General features: G+C 31.8%; 1 protein-coding gene and 1 long non-coding RNA gene across 2 annotated transcripts in view; one reads left to right on the top strand and one right to left on the bottom strand.

Moving 5' to 3' along the window:
• The window catches only part of LOC148609539 (uncharacterized), an 8,429-nt gene extending 8,196 nt beyond the window's left edge, over positions 1-233 (top strand). Inside the window, exon 3 of the long non-coding RNA XR_015924818.1 lies at positions 106-233. This is a non-coding gene — a long non-coding RNA (uncharacterized LOC148609539). The remainder of the gene's footprint in view (positions 1-105) is intronic.
• On the bottom strand, positions 188-21,529 carry LOC148609538 (uncharacterized). Its single transcript, XM_088596350.1, has 17 exons — positions 21,403-21,529; positions 19,615-19,692; positions 19,082-19,120; positions 18,642-18,680; positions 17,315-17,397; positions 15,710-15,956; positions 14,101-14,290; positions 13,508-13,838; positions 12,776-13,061; positions 11,405-11,697; positions 10,378-10,692; positions 8,655-8,759; positions 7,949-8,082; positions 4,609-4,852; positions 3,232-3,783; positions 1,971-2,135; positions 188-1,595 (listed from the first exon to the last, which is right to left on the bottom strand). The coding sequence occupies exons 2-16, from the start codon at positions 19,673-19,675 to the stop codon at positions 1,980-1,982; spliced, it is 3,075 nt and encodes a 1,024-aa protein (XP_088452476.1). The 5' UTR covers positions 19,676-19,692; positions 21,403-21,529; the 3' UTR covers positions 188-1,595; positions 1,971-1,979.

The following is a 21,529-nucleotide window of genomic DNA, read 5'->3' as shown; positions in this document are numbered from 1 at the left end:
GCCCCGTCACGTTTTACTGGAACAGCTCTTAGAAACAGTTGATGAGTCTCTGGCCAAGCTAGTAAATTTACACAAACTGATTTTACTTATGTTTTTTATACACAGAAGAACAGTGCAAAAGATTCTAATCGACTGGTAATCCAGTTTGAGTCAAGTATGCAGATTTGATGAGTAAAGAACAGTATAATACAAAATAATTATTTATTCATAACTTATATGGAATTCCATTCATCATACAGACATACATTGACATTGATACTTACCTGTTTGACACATGTACAATAATAAGAAATAAAGGTGTATGATTCAACATGAGATCTCCACAATAAAATCTTCATAATTCAATGAAATTGCACAGCTTTTCAAATAGAAACTGTTACTGAATAAAGAAGATTCAGTGCAAGTCCCATAGAAATTTTGATGCCAAATACTATACACAAATTCTGAGAAAAGGTATTATTTATATAAAAAAAAATTAATACTAAAATTTTGGATGTACACGTAGCATTTAGCATCAAGAAAATTCAGATCTATTTAAATAGCTTTAACATGTCCCTGTATTGGACGACATAAAACATATCAATTATTTTAGCAAATTAAAATTATTGTGCAGTCATTTAGGCTATATCTAACTCTACATATAATTGAACATTTTTTCTCAAAAAAATGTTACTGAATAAAAAAGAAAAAAAAAACATTGAACAAAAAACTATAATTATATCTACTATTTCAATAACATGAATGCAAAGTAAAAAATAGTTCGTGTAATGTTTCTTTTAATTTCATTGAAATAGTTAACTCTCACTGATAATTTGACAGTCATAAAAAAACAAACAAAAAAACTCACATTCGTTAACTTCAATTCAAATTCCATACAACTACTCAATCCACATACTGATACAATGAATTAGAAGACAATTATTTAATTACTATTCTAGACAACCAATAGTTATAACAAATTAATTTTAAAAATCATCATAATTTGATCACAATTTCAATATTACATCTCCACAATGATAGCTTGTTAACTAATTTTTAAACAGTCACATTTTTTACAAGAACACAATCATACACAAAATTACTTTCATCAATTAAAGCACTTTTTTTTTCAGCAAAGAACAATTAACAAACATATTCTGTATTAAATTGTACATATTGCAGCCAATTTTAAATAAATCAACATGTCTAAGATTACTTCAAAATGTCTGAAAAGACAACTGATACCACATATAATAAAAATTTTTATACTTGGAGGTTGTAAATATAAAATTTGACAGTAATCCTGTGCATAAAATTAGACATACCTAGTACATGTACTGCTAAATAAAGATTTCACAATGGATATTTTTTTTGACAAGAAATAAGAGATATTCATAACCAAGTACATATATGCCATAGTCCATATTCTCTACGGACAAATTAAGTCCATCTTCTCACAACAATATGCATGTTACAATCTTTGAATAATGATTCTTTGGAAATGTAAGACACTTTTTAGGTCCTCAATATAATATAGCATACAGCAAGGGCCAATAACTCTTGAGGATACAACAAACTGTGATGATCAATTTGATTGTCAGCCATTATTTTCTCAACTACAAAAGAAGATAATACATCAAATTTATTTGGGTAAATTTCCTTATGTATTTAAAAACTGAACAAACTCTCATTTTGTTAAGTTTAAACATTCCTCTAGCTAAACACTATAAATGAATTCACATGCAAATTTTCAATGAATACTAAAATAGAGATGAAACAAACAGCCAAGCAGTCATATCTTATCAAAATTTACATCATTAGGATGCTTTCTAGCCTTTAAAGCAGAATACAATTCACACTAAGCAGTAACCTCCAACAGGCACTTACTCAAACGTTACTAAGTTGAAAAAAAAAGTAACAAACATGAGTCATTACCCAAAAATATGAAAGTTAAAACTTATCTTTGAAAAAACTACAGAAATTTTACGTACTTATCCTCCTCAGCTATGCTCCTTCTTCCATTCATCTAACTTTTGACGTATGGCTTGCTGTCTTTCTTCTCTCTGTTGTTCTTCTATCTCCACTTCTTTCTTAACTTTTTGCCATTTCTGCACAAGGCCTGCCATGTTCTTATTTTTTAACTGACCACTGGATTGCTACAGAATGTGATAATGGTAACAAAAAAATATTAAATTAAATACACATTTGGGAATTGAATGTGCACACTTTTAGGTCTGAAGTTATAATTTCTGGACCAACATTGAGCTAATGGCCAAGTAACGAAAAAAATAAAGTTTGTTTTTGCCTATTATGTGCGACTTGCATCTGATGTAACCTACAACTTACCATGTTATGTTTGCCTAATTTGTGATGTTTTGATCTACCTTTGAGATGTAAATACTACATTTTCCAATGCAAAAGTGTTTTGAATGTATTGGGTGTAATAATAAAGGAATAATTAATTGGAAAGAGTAAATAACCAAAATATTATCATGAGTGCCAAAGAATGCCTAGATTTAATGAGTGTGTGGAACTTGTTCCGAGCACAAGTTAAATCCTGAAGTGTTCTTGGCATGAGTAATTATATTTAGGATATTCACGATAACCAATTGATTATTCTATTTATTATATAGATTTATTTTCTTCATAATTTATTGATATTTTCTACATGGATTTTAAATTTTGTGATTTACGAATTGATATCAAGGTTGTGACGTTTTGGCAGGAGAAAGTGCGAGAGTGAAATTACAGAATTTATTTCACAGTGTGAGTTATTGAAATTTATTACACTAAGAATATTCGATAAAGCACTGTTATCTATATAATAAGAAAAAAAAACTTAAGTACCAGTATCATTGGGTGCAAAATATGTCTGTCTTACTGATAATATGTCCTATAAATAGCGTCCTATAAATAGCAAAGAAATACCATACAGTGGGCAATTTTCACGGGTGTCAAATTTCACAACTTGCTCTATGAATAGGGGCATTAAATTTTTACAGTCTTTATTTTTTTAATATTTAATGGAATGAATATTATATGTAAAGTATCTGGACGTAAATTTGGCAAACTTTTATTTTCGTGATTCCTCAAACCTAGGGAACACAGTAAAAATTAGAACCTCATGAAAATTTCCTGATATACGGGACACTATTAGTATTTTAAAAAGTTTTTTTAGTTCATTATTCTATCTTAGACATCTATAATAAATAGCCTACTAGTAATGCTTTCTAGTAGGTCTTCCATACATACCTTATCTTTCTTTTTCTTCTTTTTTTCAGCTACAGCATCAGTCATAGCACCACTTCCCATGGCACCAGATATTTCATCCCCACCTTCAGCAAAGTACTGAGCACCATCTTGAAATTGTTCTGGCATTGCAGTTGAAGAATCATAGTATGATGAATACTGATTTTCTGAAAACATCTGAGGTCCCCGAGCAATAATGGATGCCTCACCTTTAGACTCTCCGGTGTTGACATTTGACTCAGAAATTTCCATGTCTTGATACGCATGTTCATCAGACATCTCAACACCATCAATATCGTCCATCCTTGAAGTCTCAACAGATTGCAACCCTTCTGGGGGTCCTGGCACACTGTATGAGGCAGAAGTTGCTTCTGCTTGGTTTTCCTCTTCAGGAGGAGGAGGCGGAGGAGGAGGAGGGGCTGTTAGAAGCAGCTCTAAGTCAGTTCCTGGAGGAGGGGGTTCACCTCTAATCACTCCACTGTATTCAGTGCCACTTATATAATTTGTGACTGATTCATAATTTGGCCACCCCTGTTCTGAACTTTGAGGCTCTTCCTGAAAAACAAAAGCAAAGTATCAAGACACAGAGAAATTAATATGAAAACAAGCAACTCATAGCCATATGTTCCCCACTGTGAAAAAAAAAGAAAGTTGAATTATAAAATCCCATAACTCCTGTAAAATTTGTTGAATCAAAATGGCGGCACAATATGATAAATTAAATATGGTGACTAACAATCCTATGAAATTTGAATAAAATCCATTTAGTGGTATCTAAGGAGTGTTCCTATGGTGTAGCATGTACAGTCAACAAAGTCCCACAACTCCTGTAAAATTTGTCAAATCAAAATGGCACAATATGATCAACTTATGGCACATATGGTGACTAGCAATCCTATAAAATTGAAACAAATCAGTTGAGCAGTATACGAGGAGCTGCATCCACAAGTGTTACAACGGAGAGAGACCAGTATTTTCACGAACCTTTCCTCCTAGTAGCAAGCTTAACCAGTAATGTTTAGTTCATCAAGTGCAAAGTCCAGTAGTCAATTTCACAAAAAATCATAACAGTAAAACAAGTTGATAAGTTGTCAGTAATGAATGATGTCACAATGCTATTTTATATATGATGTCATAACTTAAAACAGATTTCATACTTACATGATTTTGTAAAATCAACCACAAATATGACTTTAACAAATAAAGCAGACAAAACTGGAGATAAATTTTTGTTCCAAAGCAGAAAAAAGCAGAACAAGGTCTAATAGTCAGACAGAGATTCAATGAAGTAAAGTCCAATTTTCAAATTCCTTTATAATTAAAACATTCCATCTCGATTTAACTTTTTTATGAATATGTAAGTGAATAAATTTGGCATACCACACCATCTTTTGATGAGGAAACCACATCTATAGAAGAGCTTGCTTCTTCTTGCTCCTTAGTTGTAGATGTTACTGCTTCAGTTTCTGGTGGACCAGGCCCTTTAGGTCTTTCTGGTGTTTTGTTAGTAACTGGTCCCTGCTCTGGTGAAGATTCAAGATCATCCTCTTCCTCTTCTTCATCAGGGTAATCCCACTGAGTCTGTTTAGTTCTCTTGTTCATGTAGAAGTACCTTCGGTATGACCTATATCATAAAAGACAAAAATAGATATGATGAAATATTGAATAAAGATGAAAGCAACTCATAGTAATCACTTACCAATATCAAATTCCCTTCAAGAACTCCTGCTTAGTTGTTGCCACCATTCATGAAAATAACAGATAAGAAATCTAGGCCTAAAACAATATTACTGCAATGTTATCAAGATTAAAATAAAATTCAAGAAGATAAAGGTCACATGTTCTGAATGTTGGAACAAAACAATCCAGTACAGTTACTGATATCAAAGACTGAAATCAGCAGTTTAACTTATAAAGTTTTTTCTTCAGAAAAAAGCACTGGACAAAAAAGATTGGTCACAATATTGTTTTTTTTTAAATAAATAAGTTATGCTGTGAATTTCAACAAACACAATAAAATGTTGTTCAGGATGTAGTTAGATACAACTGCACGAGTCCCACCATGAGCAATTTGGGAAAGAATGAAAACACCATTCATGCTTGACACAGTTCTGAACTTGATTATGATTAAATGTTAGACACATATTTTTTATACATTTATCAAAACCAATATTCCTTTTATGATATGGAATACTGTAGTACAATTTCAGAGATATCCATACATACTTAATAAGTGGAAAACAGAAAAAAAAATGTTTGTTTTGTTCCTTTTTGCCCCTAATTCCCACACCCTCAAAGTCATGACCACCAAAAACAATTTTTTTTTTCTAATTTGATCTCTACCAGATGAGTGGTGAATTAATGATAAGCAGTATGATGCCATCAACATCTTCATAATACCAGACAGATAAAAATGTCCCAACATTCAGGTCACATAATTTTATAAAATGAAAAACAAGAAATGGTAGGTTAGATCAGTATAAACTTTATACACTATGTAAAGTATATAAAATGTCAAAATTACCGATATCATTAGCATATTCAGTATGGTCTTCAAGGTATGCTGAAATCCTAGACTTTACAGTTATATTTTTAATAAAACATTTCCAAAATGAATAATTGCTAAGCTGAAAGCAGATTCAACAAAGCATTGAAAAAATTTTCAATTTACACTTCCAAAATCAGATTCAATGAAGCTTCATTTAACAAAAGAACTGATTAGCTGTGTAGTATCTACTCTTTAATTTCTTAATATCTGGGTGTAGTATCTGGTCTTTGTTCTTAATATCTGAGTACTCTTTTTGACATTCACAGTTTGAGAATTGTAGTATTTGTAGTATTTGGAGTAAAGAGACCAATCTAGTCCCTGTCATTCAGTTTAATGTTTGAAGATTATGCCAGCTTCCTTCAATTTCATCATTGATACAGGCATCAAGTCCTTTAATGAGGTCCAAACACCAATTATCTAGTAATAAGTGCCATAATCGTTGTTGAAGACCAGCTTATAACACAGAATGAACAGTTCCAGATTCTTCACACATTTTTTTCCATCGTTTGACCAGTTTCATAAGAGTCAATACATACAGGCTCACCATGAAAAATTCCTGACTAAGTCACTAATTTGACCACTAGTAAAGTTTTAGGCAAGCCAATACCAGATATGTCAGTAAAAATGATCTGGTACAGTTCCTCTCTTTAATGCTGATATATAAACTGTACGCAATGAATTTTTTTAAGACATCTAACTGTACAGTCAAGTAAATTATACATCCAAGTAAAATAATTTTACTTCAAAAGAGAGTAAGACGACTTCTGGTTAGTGTACACCATTGGTAATGTATGAATTTGAATTATTTTAGAATCATATTTGTACCACTTTCAGCATTACTTCTAAGTGCCTCCACACTCCCAACATGAAGTTGCAAGCTTTGCAACAAATGCCCTATCTACATGAAGTCACACACCAAATCCAAAATCAATCCATCTACTGGGAGTGGAGATAATTGACAAAATATTCAAATGGATGAACAGAATGACAGAAAGACATAATGATTCCAATATACCACCCACTCATAGAGAGGGGGTATAAAAATCAAACATAAGGAATGTCTGTGCAGAAAAGTGATTTGAATTGTATCCAAATGTGTATTCAAATCTACACTTGAAGGCAAGTAACATAGATTAAGATACAACTTCAGGCTTATGATATAAATATCTCAATTTAGAATTTATCTGATTTTTATCAATGTTAATTATATTCCAGGAATGTATGGTAGTTTCTACAGATCAGAAAAATAAAAGTTTTCCAAATGTTGGAAAATGTCAAGAAGTCATCAAGATTTGCTTGGGAAAATATATCAAAATGTCAAAAAGTAGTCCCAATTTGCTTGGGATAATATATCCATCAATAACAGGCATTGTAGAAATGTATTTTAAGAGTTTAGTTGTTTCAATACATTTACTATAATTCTGTATGAATCAATCTGCAAACGGAAGATAGATTAGGAACATGATATAATAACAGATGATCATTTTTACAGATAATTTTGATTTTTAGAAATTTGTTATCTTTACTTCAATTATCTCTTCTTCAAACTCAAGATAAAAAAAAAATAAAAATAGGAAATTAAAAAAAAAAAACCACACAAAAAAATCCCCAAAAAACAAAAAGAAACAAGACCCTACACAGTTGAAAAACTACGAATTATGCTTTAATCTTTTTTATCTTAAAAAAAAAATTGTTTCAGCTTGAACAATTTCCTTGAAAAAAAAAAATTTCTTTACTTCAATGAAGGAAACTGAACTTACCAAACGAATGAAACAGGCGCAGTGCTGAGGTAGATTTCAGTTGGTATTACCTTTCATTCTTTTTTTCTCATTCTGTAGGAAGGGGTGAATATCCACGGTTCCTTGCCAACAGCACCAACACCATTCTTTTCAATAAACCACCATCTTTACCAGTATACCTGACATTACTTCACTGCCATCTTCCAAACCACTATGGATTTTGTAATGAATTAATGATGTCATGATCACAAAGATTTAATTTGACAATTTTGTTGCTGATCCCAAAACTTAGCCAAAGACAACTTTGCCAAATGCCTGGGCAGAGAACAATAAACTTCCCTGCTAAAGCATTTTTGGCTTGTATGAACCCACTGTAGTTTAAAATCACTCCAGTGGTTTTGGAAAAGAATAAGCTATTCAAGGAACACCTTACCTGTCCCAGTGACATGACCATCCAGGGGGAGCTGCACTCTTTTCATACTGCTCCAACTGCCAGTTAGCCTCCTCCAACTTGACAAGATAGAACTCTGTGTTTAGACCACCTGCTTGCCAATCTTGATGCCTTGTCTAGAAAAAATCACTGACATTTCATTTATGTTTTTATACGAACGGAAGTTCATCATGTATTAATGTATTTAAGCAAAAACTAAATTTTAACTACATATACATGTATCAAATAATGGATGGGCAGATGCTAGAGTAAAATTGACCTTAAACCATTGAAAGCAGGCCTAATGCTTATTCTGAAATAGTTTGATAAAATATTCATGTTCATGCAATTTTAAATTGTGTTACACATAATTATATGGCTGTCTTTATATCACTACTTGTCCATCCACACAATGCACAATAGCTTTGAGGGACTTACAAGTAAATAAAATTTTTTTTGTGGAATGTTTGTCTTGAAAAGCACAACTGTTTTTTATGTAACCCGGCCTGGGTTTCATAAAAAAAAAAAAACCCTCGGGTTGAGAATTTCCTCAAATCTTCAATTTCAAGTGATCTGATTGGTTGGAATTTGAGTTGAGGAAATAATTATGGGAATCTCTATTTAAGTTTTGCACTGATCACACTAACAATATGGAAATGTCAAATCAAAACAGCTGTTTATAGAACCTCCAAAATATCATCACACATACCTCTAATTCTACCAAAAGAATCTGTAACTTGGATAAACCTTTTTTGGTGACCTCTAGGAATTCCAGTTTACTCAAAGTCAAGTCGGCTAGTTCACACGCCTGCATCTGTTCATTGAGATGACATTAAATTATGATCTAATCAGTATCCATATTTCTTACATAAAATCCCATTGAAGAACAAATTAATATTTCAGCCTTCATTAAACAAAAGGCCCTAAAGAGCCAGAATTGCTCACCTAGCTAGAAAAGCAAATTCTATTTTTTGTAAACAGTAGCCTTGTTTTTTCTTGGATAAAAATTTCTATAGCCCAGGAATAATCAAATCAATTTTCATTGAATTCTGTCCAGTAGTTACTGAGTAATAACATCAACAATTGTAAAAAGACAATGTAAAGAGCAATAACTCCATGGTTTAACATTTTACATGAAAATTTGACCACGGATATCACATTATGTCGAACACTTTTACCCAGTAAAAATTTTGACAAATCTAATGTTTTTGGAGATCTATGGAAAAAACTTCTATCTTACCCCTATGTTATATTTTAGATATAGTGGCTGTGTTTTAGCAACTCTGGTTCTAACTGGTCTGGTAGTACATGTATCAGTGGAGTAGATTATTTCAGGTAATAACATTAAAAATAGCGAAAAACATCAATAAAAGGCAATAACTTCCACATGGCTAAACAGATTTACCTGAAAAATTGACCACTGATAGATCTCATCATTATGAACACTTTTACCTCTTCAGAATTTTGATAAACCTAATACCTAACAACCAAGTTTGGTTCTAAATGGTCTAGTAGTTTCAGAAAAAAAAACTTCTGTAAAAGTTGTTAACAATGATGATGACAGACATTAAGTGATGGCAATAAAAATGACAATTTCAGTTTTTTTCAATGTCCTCAACCAATACAATGTTGATATTACATGTCCATACAAATTAATTGTATATAAATGTTATTACAGCTGGCAAACAACAACATGAAGTGTGAAATGCTCTCATCATGTTCAAATTTGTCCCTGGTGTATATAAATTTGAAAAAGGTTCAAGGTTTATTTAAAGACTAAATATTGTATGTACATGTATTAATAAAGTCTGGTTAAAATCATAGGAGAACATTGACTGTTCACAAGGAAGATACGATAGATTGACAATTTTCCAAATGCTATAATAATAATTCATATTTTTCATTACATTGTTTTCATTCCATTCTTATGAATTATATGTACTTTTTGTGTCTGTTTTCTTCAATTAAATTAAAATAAAACATCCTAATTGTTTCTGTCAGTTGTGAATGTAGGATCTAACAACACTCCCTTCTACTTTCTGTTCAGACAACCTTTCTGATCATCCAATCAGATTTCAGCCTTATTGATTTTCAAAGCATTATTCAAGGGAAAAACCAAAGGAGTCTAAATATGTCATCTGAACAGAAAGAAGAATGTAGTGTTATCAGATCTACATGCATTGACTTAATGGAACACTTAGCAGATTTAAAATTAAGTTTTCTTGACTTCATCATCATTTTTGAACATTTTGATATTTATTAAGCTTTAACATTAGTTTTTCTTTATTCCAAAAACAGATAATGCATTTACAAATTGTGTCATAAAAATTATACAAATGCTATTCCAGAGTTGACAATACCTTTTAATACAGATGCTATTCCAGAGTTGACAATACCTTTTTATACATATGCTATTCCAGAGTGGACAATACCTTTTTATTAGCAAGATCTACATCCACTTTGGTTGTACCAGTAACAATACTTTCTAATTCTGCATCAACATCCAGTTCCTTCTTTACTGGAACATCCACAATTTCCTTTTTAACCATTTCTGGAATGTCAGGAACAACATCGGGTTTTGGGACTGTTTTTACTTCCTGGTCAATGTCCATTGGTTCTGATTTATCTTTAACTTTCTCTGTCTCCTCAGAATGTTTCTCTTCATTTTTTTCACTGTCTTTTTCACTGCTTCTTTTGTCTCTACCTTCCTGTCTATCTTTCTTTTTGTCCTTGTCTTTTTCCTTCTCCTAAAATACAGTGTTGATACAAGCAAATACTACAAGTTCATTAAACATTCTAAAAATGTTCCTTGCAAAAAAGTCAACAGTAACAGAGGGCAAAGTGGACACAATGGAAATCTAGCAGTATACCATTCTAACCTTTGATGTTTAAACCACTGAGGGTCCAATTTTAGTTTAACCTGAAGTGATCTGCTGCAAGTCACATGGGACAAATATGGAAGCTAAACAACTTGCCAAAGTCTACAAGGACATAGGATGTCATCCAACTTGTGATGAATGATATATTCATCAGTAAGGCTTGCTTATTATCTTGTCACAGGCTACATTAGCCTCAAATCAATGATTCATTGTAAACACAGTAACTTAAGAAGTTATTTCAATGTCTTAATAACAGTGAACAAGACCAATAACATGTCTTGATTAGCACCTTTGTCAATTTTTCAACAAGAGGAGGTGCATATATTCAATATGTGTATAAACACTATGTGAAGATTGAATAATAATTGTTCAGTATGCTTTGAACAAAAAACTTCATAATATTATAAGACAAGGAAAAAGAAATTGAAAAGTTTCATTTGATTCTTGATTTTTCATTCCAATTTTTATTATGACATAGACTGATACAGAAATAATAGCAAGTTTTAATTGTACATAAATAAGAGCAATAAATAGTAAATATTGATCTTGTCCTTCAAATTTTCCCTTTTAGAGTTCATACCTTTTCTTTATCTCTGTCTTTCTTTTCTTCTTTTTCTTTTTTTTCATCTTTGTCTCTTCGTTTCTCATCTCTTTCTTTATCTTTTTTCTTGTCTTTCTTCTTGTGTTCCTTCTCATGCCTATCATGGTCCCTACGTCTGTCATCTCTGTGTCGATAGTCTTCTTTTTCCTTTTCCCTTTCTTTGTCCCGATCTTTTTCCTTCTTTTTCTTTTTGTGACTATGTCTGTCACTTTCTCTGTCCCGATCTCGATCATGCCTTCTTGATCTTGAATCTCTGTCATCAGATCTTGATGCTAGAAAGTAAAGACATCAATGTGAATGATTCTATATATAGTGAACATTCAGTCTATTAAAGGATACTTTTAAAGTATTCACCTTAATAATCAGACTGGAAAAACAAAATAACTTATTATTACCATGTATAAAATTTAACCGATCACAGAGAGGCACTACCATAAAGATTTACTTGAAATGTCTTAAATAATAAGTCCGTAAGTATTACTGACAATGTCACACATGTAATCAAGAACAGTGTGTCTCATTTCATTGCTTTTTCTAAAGTAAAATAATGATTAAGAGATCATGTACATGTATGTAATAAAATGTTCCAGTATCAAGAAACTTAAAAAAAGAAGAAAGTAAGACTAAATATGTTCCATAGAACTTGCATGCCCCTTCTAACCAGATCTGTGACCAATACATTTATCATCATACTGTAAATGCATACCAAATATCATATCATTTCATAATGAGTTACCTAGTATTAGCTTACAGAAATTCACGGGCACGAGTGGAATCTCTGAATATATAGATTGATTCTCAATATAATGTACTGTCAAAGTTACAGAGTGTTTCATTGACACTTGATTTTATGAAAATTCTATAGTGCAGTCGCCTCTGTGAAATTTGTATGTGTTTTGTCAAACAGTGACATGCTTCAATGTTAACTGTTTTGATTAGACTGGTTTGTTTTTGAAGCACATCACGTTTTATCTTTTTTTAAAGCCTAAACTTATGTTTTTGTTTCTGAGTACGGTTCTGATTTTCAAACTCATGGCATGATTTCTGTAAATTTAGAGTATAATTAATTTCAAAAACATGCAGACTTGTCTTGCACATTGTCTTCAATCAAATATAAAGAATCTTAAGTCAAATTTATGTAAATACATATAACACAAATATTTACCAAGTCCTGTAAATCAAATAAGCATACACCACACCAAGAAAAAAAAAGATTTTTGTGCAGATATCACTACAGAAAGTTTATCCCTGATTTGTAAAACATTATGTAAACTCCTGACAAAGTGTGAAATTTTTACTGAATGTACAATCCATAAAGGTATGCTGATAAGCGTCATTAATCACATTTACCAGGCTCCATTGGAGGGGATCTAGACCTACTGTGACCATAGTCAACAATTTTAGGCCGTTTAGAATCCCAAACAGTTTCTTCCTCGGTGGATCTTTTCCTTGGAGGACCAACACGTCTTTCTAATTCTCTTGCCATCATTTCTTCGATAGCTGCTTTCCGTCGAGCTTCTGTTTCCTGTTTCAGCTTAACCTGTTCCTTTATTGAGTCTATCAGAGACAGCTTCCTCAGGGCTTTTGATTTATCATCTTTCTTGGTTTTGCTTTGTTTGTCTGAGTCTTTCTCTGGCTTAATATCAAGAAAAAAGAATAAAATTGAAATCTAACAATCAATATGGTGACTGCAAATTAATTCAATAAACAACTGAAAGAGATCCAAGACACATACAATTATTCTACCAAATTTAAATACAAGACTGACTGTGACTGTGAGGCTTACGCTACAAGATCCTAAGGGTGGGCAACTCTGCATACAGTATTTTGATGTCTAAGGAAGTCAAAATGGTCAATATAAATTAAAGGTAAAAGCTGGACTTCAATTGTTGTAGTTTCTAATTTTGTAAAGTGAACATATTTGTGGGTTTTAGTTATCATGATTTAAAAAATGATTTGTTGTTCACGGGGTTAAAAAGTCAATTTCCCAAGTGCTATTATTTGTTCTTATTTGTTTGATGTAAAAATTAAAATAATCAGTACAAAGTGAACATTGATACAATACTTGATCCATTTCAATACCTTTTTCTTTTCCAATGCAGATTCTAAAGCCTTATCAATATCATCTAGATCCAGATCTTCATCAGATTCCTTCTTTTTCTTTCTCTTTTTCTCTGCCACTGGACTTTCTGATTCTGATCCTGAAGAGTCTGCATCGCTATCAACATAAGCTGCTAATGCTGACAATGTTGTTTTTGAGGATGAAGAGGTAGATGTAGGCTTTGTTTCAGCCTTCTCCTCTTTTGATTCTTTTTCAGGTTTTGTTGGCTCCTTTTCCCTGCTGACTGCTTTTTCTGTAGGCTTTGGTCCTGGAATTTTTGGTTCTTGGTATGATAATGCTGTTGACTCTTCACTGAAATATGATTCAACAGATTTTTTAGATAATGGGCATTGCCACTCCCTCAATTTAACATGTAATTACATTTAAAAGTTGAAAATTACACTTTAAACACTTTAAAAGAATTTTTTTAAAAAGTATATGTAACATACAAATGTGTAGTTAATAATACATAGGTAGGTTTGCACTTACTATTAAAATTGATGATTTACATTTAACTTCTATTTTCCACTAAACATTTAAGATAGGTAAAAAAATATTGAACATTTTAACATACATTTTCTTGACTGGTTTCACCCTTCCTTCTTTCTTTAACTTGTCAACTTTCTCTTCATAGGATTTCATCTGTAGTAAATACTGGGTATAATCAGGGGGTATTTCCCAAGTCACGTCATTAGTTACTGTATTCCAATAATAGAAACATTGTGTATTGTCATCTAGTGTTGCCTGCCATACTGTTGTTGGCTCTGAAAAAAACAGTGGGGTTTCCATTATGTAAAAAATAACACCAAGCAATGAAACACTTATGATAATGGTTCAATCTTGTAGAACTCTCTTTAGGAATGATGTATAAAGTTCATAAAGTTTGAAAAAAATACAAAAATAGAAAATACACATTTCGACGTGGTTTGAAAGGACCACATATTCCACAAAAATTGGTATTTAAGCAGCAAGCCCAAACCACATACAATTTGCTTCAGTTCTGTTTAAAATATATGAATTTGAAATCAAGATATATGATGAATCAGAACTGATTTAGTCTCAAAACCCTGAAAACCAGGTGCTCCCATGACTCTCACGAGATCCATTTCTAGACTAATGCTGATGAACTGATGTTAACTGTTTAATATTATGCCATTTTACATGAAATTTTGATAAATGTCATATTTTGTTCTTAGGCTTTTATTTACTTGTTACAAATTTGAACACTTAACACATGCAAATAAAAGCACAGGAACTCATAACAAAAGTAAACATTAATTAAATGAAATACATAACATGTGGTGGTTCCTAGTGCTGATTATTTTCATAATAAAACTTTGTTGTTGTTTATTGCCTAATTATTACTGTGACATGTAGAGCAATTGCATGTGACGTGTCGCATTGTGAAATGTTGGTCTAAAAATCATAGTCTGATAAAAGATTCTTTGCTTCTGAAAAAGAACAAGGCTGGCAGTTTTAGGTTGAGATTTAGACAGACAGAATTTTTAAAACATTACAATGTACTTATTTTCTATTATTATCTATAGCAGTGTTGAATCTCGGATCCAATATTTTTTTTATATTCTTGTGAGTAAAGCATATTCTGTAAAAGTTTGTTTCACATGTTGACTCGTTGTCAACACTAAAAATTCATGCACTCGTCTGCACAAATCACAACAAATATCGAGAAAATGATGGGTATGGGGCAATTCCAAATACGAACGGCATTTTTTTTACACGTTTTCTGAGAATCTTCACGTGCCTGTGTTTAGCTTTTTGTTCTGCACAAAATAATCGGTGGTTGCTGAGTCACCAAGTTTTCTATAAATCGACACTACGTTAAATCGTTGTAGGTTAAAGCGCTTTACCTATTAGATTCTGACGCGGACCTCAACGAAGACACCAATTATATAAACAATAATAAACACTAAAGGTCACGATTTTGGAGACCTACCCATAGCCTACAGACAAAACGATCTTAGATATCTATTTACTAGATTTTTCCTCATGATTTTGTTTGCTTTTATTTTATTCTGCCAGTACCAGACGCTACCGTAGCCGGGTACAAGTACCGGGTACCAGCTCTTCATGAAAGCACTAGTCTACACTGCCTTACACAGAAGTAAGAGTTATATTTGTACCTTAGTCAGTAACCGACTGGCTTAACCTTCAAATATACATACCCTCTGGCCATTCGACTTCTTTATCCTTCTTTGAACTGCCTTTGTCTTTTTCAGTCTTCCCTGTAAATTCTGAATCTCCCTTGACAAACATGTTCTTGTACATAGACCTGGCTTTACTTGATACATAGGTTGGCTCTGGCTCAATATAATCTGGTTTCTGGTCTGGGTTCAGTTTAAAACCAACTTGAGGATCAGAATCTGGTCCAAGCTTTTCTGGTACATCATTACTGTCTTCCTTCTCCAATTCCTGGAATACAAAGAAAAGTAATGTAGGTTTAATACATCTGAAAGAAATTATTTCACATAGGAATGAAATTTTTGGTTTCTGCTGAATTCTAGAATTTTTGTCAGTTTTCACTTTCCCTGAACCACTTGAGCAGTAGTCTTTGTAAGAATCATGCATATTCTGTAATATGTGATACACCCCAAAAAAGGCTTCCCATTTTTTATTTTTGTTATAAAGTTGCTTTATAGGTCTATACTGTGAAATGTTTAATAAATCATTCCAATCTGTCTGCTCTTAACAGATAATCCACATTGAAAATCCAACAGCTTCTATAGTATTGAAGTGTCATTCACAATTATTTCCCTTAATTTTGAATTCTACAGTTTATTTTATATAATCTCCTAAGAACAAGAGTTATATGAAAAGTCACATGTTAATTTCTGTTAACTGTAACACTATAAACAAAATATCAAAAATAAAAATATGTAAGCTCTCCAATCATTTTGCACGATTCTTATCTGGAATGCTACTTAAGTATAATCAAAGTTCTGTTAGCACTGGGTTTTTTTGATTCTCGTGAAAATTGTGGCATGAACAAAATTTCTGCATTTCCCATTTTATTTAGACCTGTTTATCCTACTATGTATGAACTGAATTTCAATCAATTACTGATTTCTGAATGAAAAATTGTAATCCAAAAAATCAACTTTTCCACAGTACAAATGAATGCAAAAAGACCTCTTTTCCTGGGTCAAAGTTCACTTGCCATTGCCACCAGTGACGGGATATTTGAATTCTAGAACACTGACTCATTATCCTATATGCTTGCATTTTGCATTGCAATTCTCTCCACAGACATTAATGTAACTAAGCACAACTTGGATTCCAATATTAACCATTCAACATTTTATGTGTAATACGCATGGTACACGCATAGGTCTAACTTCAAAGATTGTAAGCTGGTTAAGGATTAATTACAAACAAAATGCCAGTTATTAACGATGTTAAGCCTTGCTGTATGACATTGAAACTATATAATATCTAGACATACACTATTTTCTTTCGTTTAAAGGTTATTTGAATGACATCAGGCTCTATAATATCTAATAAAATATGGAAAATCCTTATATTTCAAAGTTATATCATAACAGACATGTGTATTGTACTAAGTTCAAAAGTTTATATCAAAATAGACATGTGTAGTGTAATAGACTTGGGAAGTGTACTGTTTCGTGATCACTTGGCTATGCATAACACATAACCTTAATGGAAGAAAAATAGACAAGGTAGCTGTGTGTAAAAATTTAAAAATTTATTTATGTCCAATCTTTGACAGTTGGGCATAAAAATAGTATTTCAATTATTCTATGTAAGCTTACGGCCAAGAAGTCAGCAACTTTATCATCTATATGATCTCCATTTTCTTTAGTTTTCCCACTTTCAATAGAACCATTATTTCTACCTGCAAAATTATGAGCAGTTAAACAATGACATATATTAATATATCTTGGCTCACAAAAAAAAAATAAATTCTTCTGGGATACAATATTCTACAGCCCAATAGACTGATTTATAAATCTCCATTTTATTTTTATTCTATGGCCCTTGCATTTTTGGTAAAAGAGAGCTGTAAAGCCTTCAAAATTGTCTAACATGCTTTCATGGATCATTCTGTACCTCATTATATCAAAAACAGTACATGATAAAATAATAAAGCATAATTATGATGCATTTACCTAAAGCATTAATCTAGAAATTAAAAAGTTTCCCATTATCCCTAATGCAAACTTGTAAATTAAAAATGTCCATATCTTTCGTAGGAGTGACCAGCTAAAAGTAATAGGCATTTGAATATAAATAAAAACAAAAGCCATGTGCTTTTAGTTACTTTAAGCATGATATGTGGTGACCTGTCATGATCTTTTCCAGTAATTGGTTTCAGAGTTTGTATGATGTCAGAAAACTGTTTGTCAAAACTTCTGATGAAAATCTGTTTTTTATAAGATTTTTTTTTCATTATCCTGTAGGTATAAAATGGACTATAAAAAACAGATCAGAAACAGACCAAAATAGATTGACAATAAAAATGCTATTTAAATTCTGTAAAATATTCTAAAAACAGAATTTTATAAGAAAAAAATTAAAATAAAAGATTTGCCGAAATTGAATAAGAAGTAAACCTCCTATATCAATTTTATATAAACACCTATTTTACCCATTTTGGCCACTTTTTTGCCGAAAAATAGGAGTCAGTGAGTCCATCTTAATTAGAAAGCTTCCTCAACCAACAAGTAATAGTACATCAAAATTTCTTGACATTTGGTTAACTACAACTAACGTTATTGAATGGAAGCGAAAAAATTGACAAAATTGAAGATGACATTATAACATAATATGAGAGCAGACTTTTGCAGTTGTATAAAAATGGCTAACTAAACAGTTCCTCATCTCATTCTAACGGACATATGGCCAATTCTGTTTTCTATCCAGAGAATTCTTTGTATAATATACTAAAGTTACAATACGTACTTTGACAAAGGCTTGTGGCCTCAATATATAGACAGGTTAGACAAAAACCTATCTGATGATACAAAGTTAGTACCAAAACTTAAAAGACACAAGAACATTTACTTGAGCTGTTTTTACTGATAAAAGGCTTAATGATGATACAGTTATTGTTTGCAATTACATGTAAAATGCACATACCATCCTCTTCAGGTTCTTCTTCTGATTCTTCATTACCAGCTGAAAGACAGAGTAATTTGTAACTTGTCAAATGCTCTAATCTAAAACTCATCTGCCTTGTGTAGTTCTGGTGGCTTGTTAATGTTAATTCAATAAATTCAAACTTTACTTAGCTTCCTCTACATAAAAGCTTTTTGGTGTTGGCCATACATTTTTTCTTGGTTAGAACATGATTAGTGGATACAACCAACCACATAAACTACAACAGGTGCTTTCCAACATAGAAGACACACAGTTTCATAATAAATAATTTTTAGGTGGATTTTTGCCTCTGATTGACCGTGTTCGATTAGCTTAAATTATTTCGAGTCATAAAATGGCCCAATTATGACCCCCCCCAAAAAAAATCATTAATCTCAAGAATTACTTTAATCTTCAATAGTAACTCTAATTTCACTTACGTGGTATATCTTCTTCTTGTCTGTTATAACCATATTTAGCTAAAAATCCAGTTAAAAAATAAATAAATAGGTTATTAATCAAACATTAGGTGATATCCCACAAAGTACAGTAAAAGTGTAAATGGGGGATAGTAAATATAAATTCAAAATAACTTGAAAACTACATTTTGGATATTGCTGAAAACTGATCTTAACCTGTATGGAACAAAACAACTTTAACAAGTTTCATTGATCTGTTCTCAAGTTATCATCTGGGAACTTTATCAAATGACACCTGCACTAAAAACCTTTTTAAGATATAGATGCTGTAATCTGTTTTTTTTTGGTCTTTTAAGATTTTTGTATGTATAAACCATTATTTTAATTCACTTTTCTGTAATGCTGAAAACCACTGGTTGTTTTGCTACAAAAAATGTACAGAGTGGGATCCCAATAAACTGCATGTTTTGCAGTGGACATAATAAGTGTGCATGACGGCTCTTAAACTATAGAACTTCTGGATGATGCAGCAAGACTTATTTTCAAAGTCATACCTAGAAAGCTGTCACTGTTATCACTTAGCTGTAAAACTTGTCTTCTACCTCTCCGTCCCATTTCAACACATGGACATCCTAAAAAATGCAATAATGATGATTATGTCACATATATGCAGGTAGAGATACCATATTCTTCAATATATATGCATAAACTTTTTCTTAGCTCAAAAGGAAAATTGAGTCCATTGTATGTTAATACAGAAGGTACAGTTTTATGTTTTTTTGTTCTTGTTTTTTTTTTTTTTTTTTGGGGGGGGGGGAGCTTCCAAAAGATGTAATCAACATTGTATCATTTTGAAAACATCTTTGACTAGATTAATTATAACAAAATCATTGTAAATGACAGCTTTTGAAACATACATGTAAAAGACCAAATAGGTGTTTGTGGTAATGAAGTACAACACAATGGTAAAATATAAGACAGATTGCTACCTAGAGAACTTTCAAATCCCTCATTAACTTAGCCAGATACATATAATATACAGAGATAAGAAACTTGTTAATTAGCCAGTTTATCAATAAAATTGTAACACGACAGAGAACGAGATTTCCTGACCTTTCAACTTTTTATTGAAGGATTTAATTATCTTGTGAAACAAAAAGGTTGTGATAGGTTAAAGTGAAAAAAATGATCAGGAGGTAGGTAACTTGTTTTCAATACTTCTTTTTTGTTTGTTTCGGTAGACAGAAAAATATGGTATGAACATGAAGCTAAGATACTGTTAAATGGAAAACTGAAGGTTTAATTTCAATATTCACAATACTTTTTTCATTATGATTAATTAAATTCAAGTCAATTAAGTAAGTACAAGATCTCATTCCCTGCCTTGTGTAAATATGACATTTCAGTTAGTTGCAAATCTCTTGTATATTCATGTCTCTGACTTAGCTAGACTTGTATAGAAATTAGTGTCACCAGGGTTTCAAATTAGTACTAGTCTGAGTTCCAAGAACATCTATATCTGATGCAAGAACTTTGAAAAAACATTGTTTCTAGCATGCCTATGTCCTGGACCTACCATATTTAAAGTAGTTTAACTGACAGCAAAAGAAAGGCTAATTGATATTAACACTTAACTGCTTGCATTAATTTTCCACATTGATTTGTCATCGTTTGTATGTTTTGAGTTAAAAAGTAGACTGGTTAAGCATACCTGGCGGTCTGTACTCTCTCTGAATACATGTACAACTGATAGATGCATCATAGAGCTAGTAAGCTTTTGACATGCAAATATGTGAGATTAGGCCAAAGTTTGAAAGATCAAAGAGAAAAAAAAATATTAATCTAAGGAAAATGATACCAGATCAGCTTCAAGATGGGGTAGAGTTGGCAATATTGATATTCAGAACTTCAAGAGTAGACCAAATATAATGGAGAAAGTGAATGCATTCAGGACGTTGAGAGAAGATGAGAAGCTGATAGAAAGAACTGAATTATTCAGTTTACTTCCAAATAAAAAAATGTCATGGTGCTGTAAACAGCTCCTGGTATGTATTTTTATATATTAACATGTGTCATGTTTGTTTATTCCTTCAAATGACATACATGTCCACATTGGATGGTTGTAAATGAAGGTTGGCTAATTACTAACAGTAATTTTTTGATGGAGCTGTTCATTAAGAATGAGATTGCGAACTGTAGTCATTTGTTTAGCAAAGGCCAAAGTAGTGCACATGTACTCAACTAACATGTCTTCAATGTTTTCGTGCTAATCAAGCATTTTACCAATGAATATTACAGAGAAGTAGTTTCAATATGACGAAAAATAAAAATATGTTCTTAACCTATTATTAATCCAGTATTTGGTGCTTAGGTCCTGAAATTCACACCATTTTACAACAGTGACTCTCAGACCCATCAACACTCAAGTCTGTAGACAATCATTATTCCTTAGTTAAACCACGCGTGATT

This window comes from Perna viridis, chromosome 8, assembly GCF_037379345.1.
Source record: "Perna viridis isolate PV_CMFRI_1.1 ecotype Kerala chromosome 8, ASM3737934v1, whole genome shotgun sequence".
In the NCBI taxonomy this organism is placed as follows: Eukaryota; Metazoa; Mollusca; class Bivalvia; order Mytilida; family Mytilidae; genus Perna; species Perna viridis.
The sequence above is the reverse complement of the archived record's forward strand: the minus strand, read 5'-3'. Positions and strand labels throughout refer to the sequence as shown.

Excerpts from the sequence above, each read along its gene's own strand:
- LOC148609538 (XM_088596350.1), bottom strand. The coding sequence starts at position 19,675 with ATGGGACGGAGAGGTAGAAGACAAGTTTTACAGCTAAGTGATAACAGT. Across the intron at positions 4,853-7,948 it reads TGGTCATGTCACTGGGACAG|GTCATACCGAAGGTACTTCT; the intron begins GTAAGGTGTTCC and ends TTTATGATATAG. Across the intron at positions 2,136-3,231 it reads AGAAGAAAAAGAAAGATAAG|CAATCCAGTGGTCAGTTAAA; the intron begins GTATGTATGGAA and ends CACATTCTGTAG.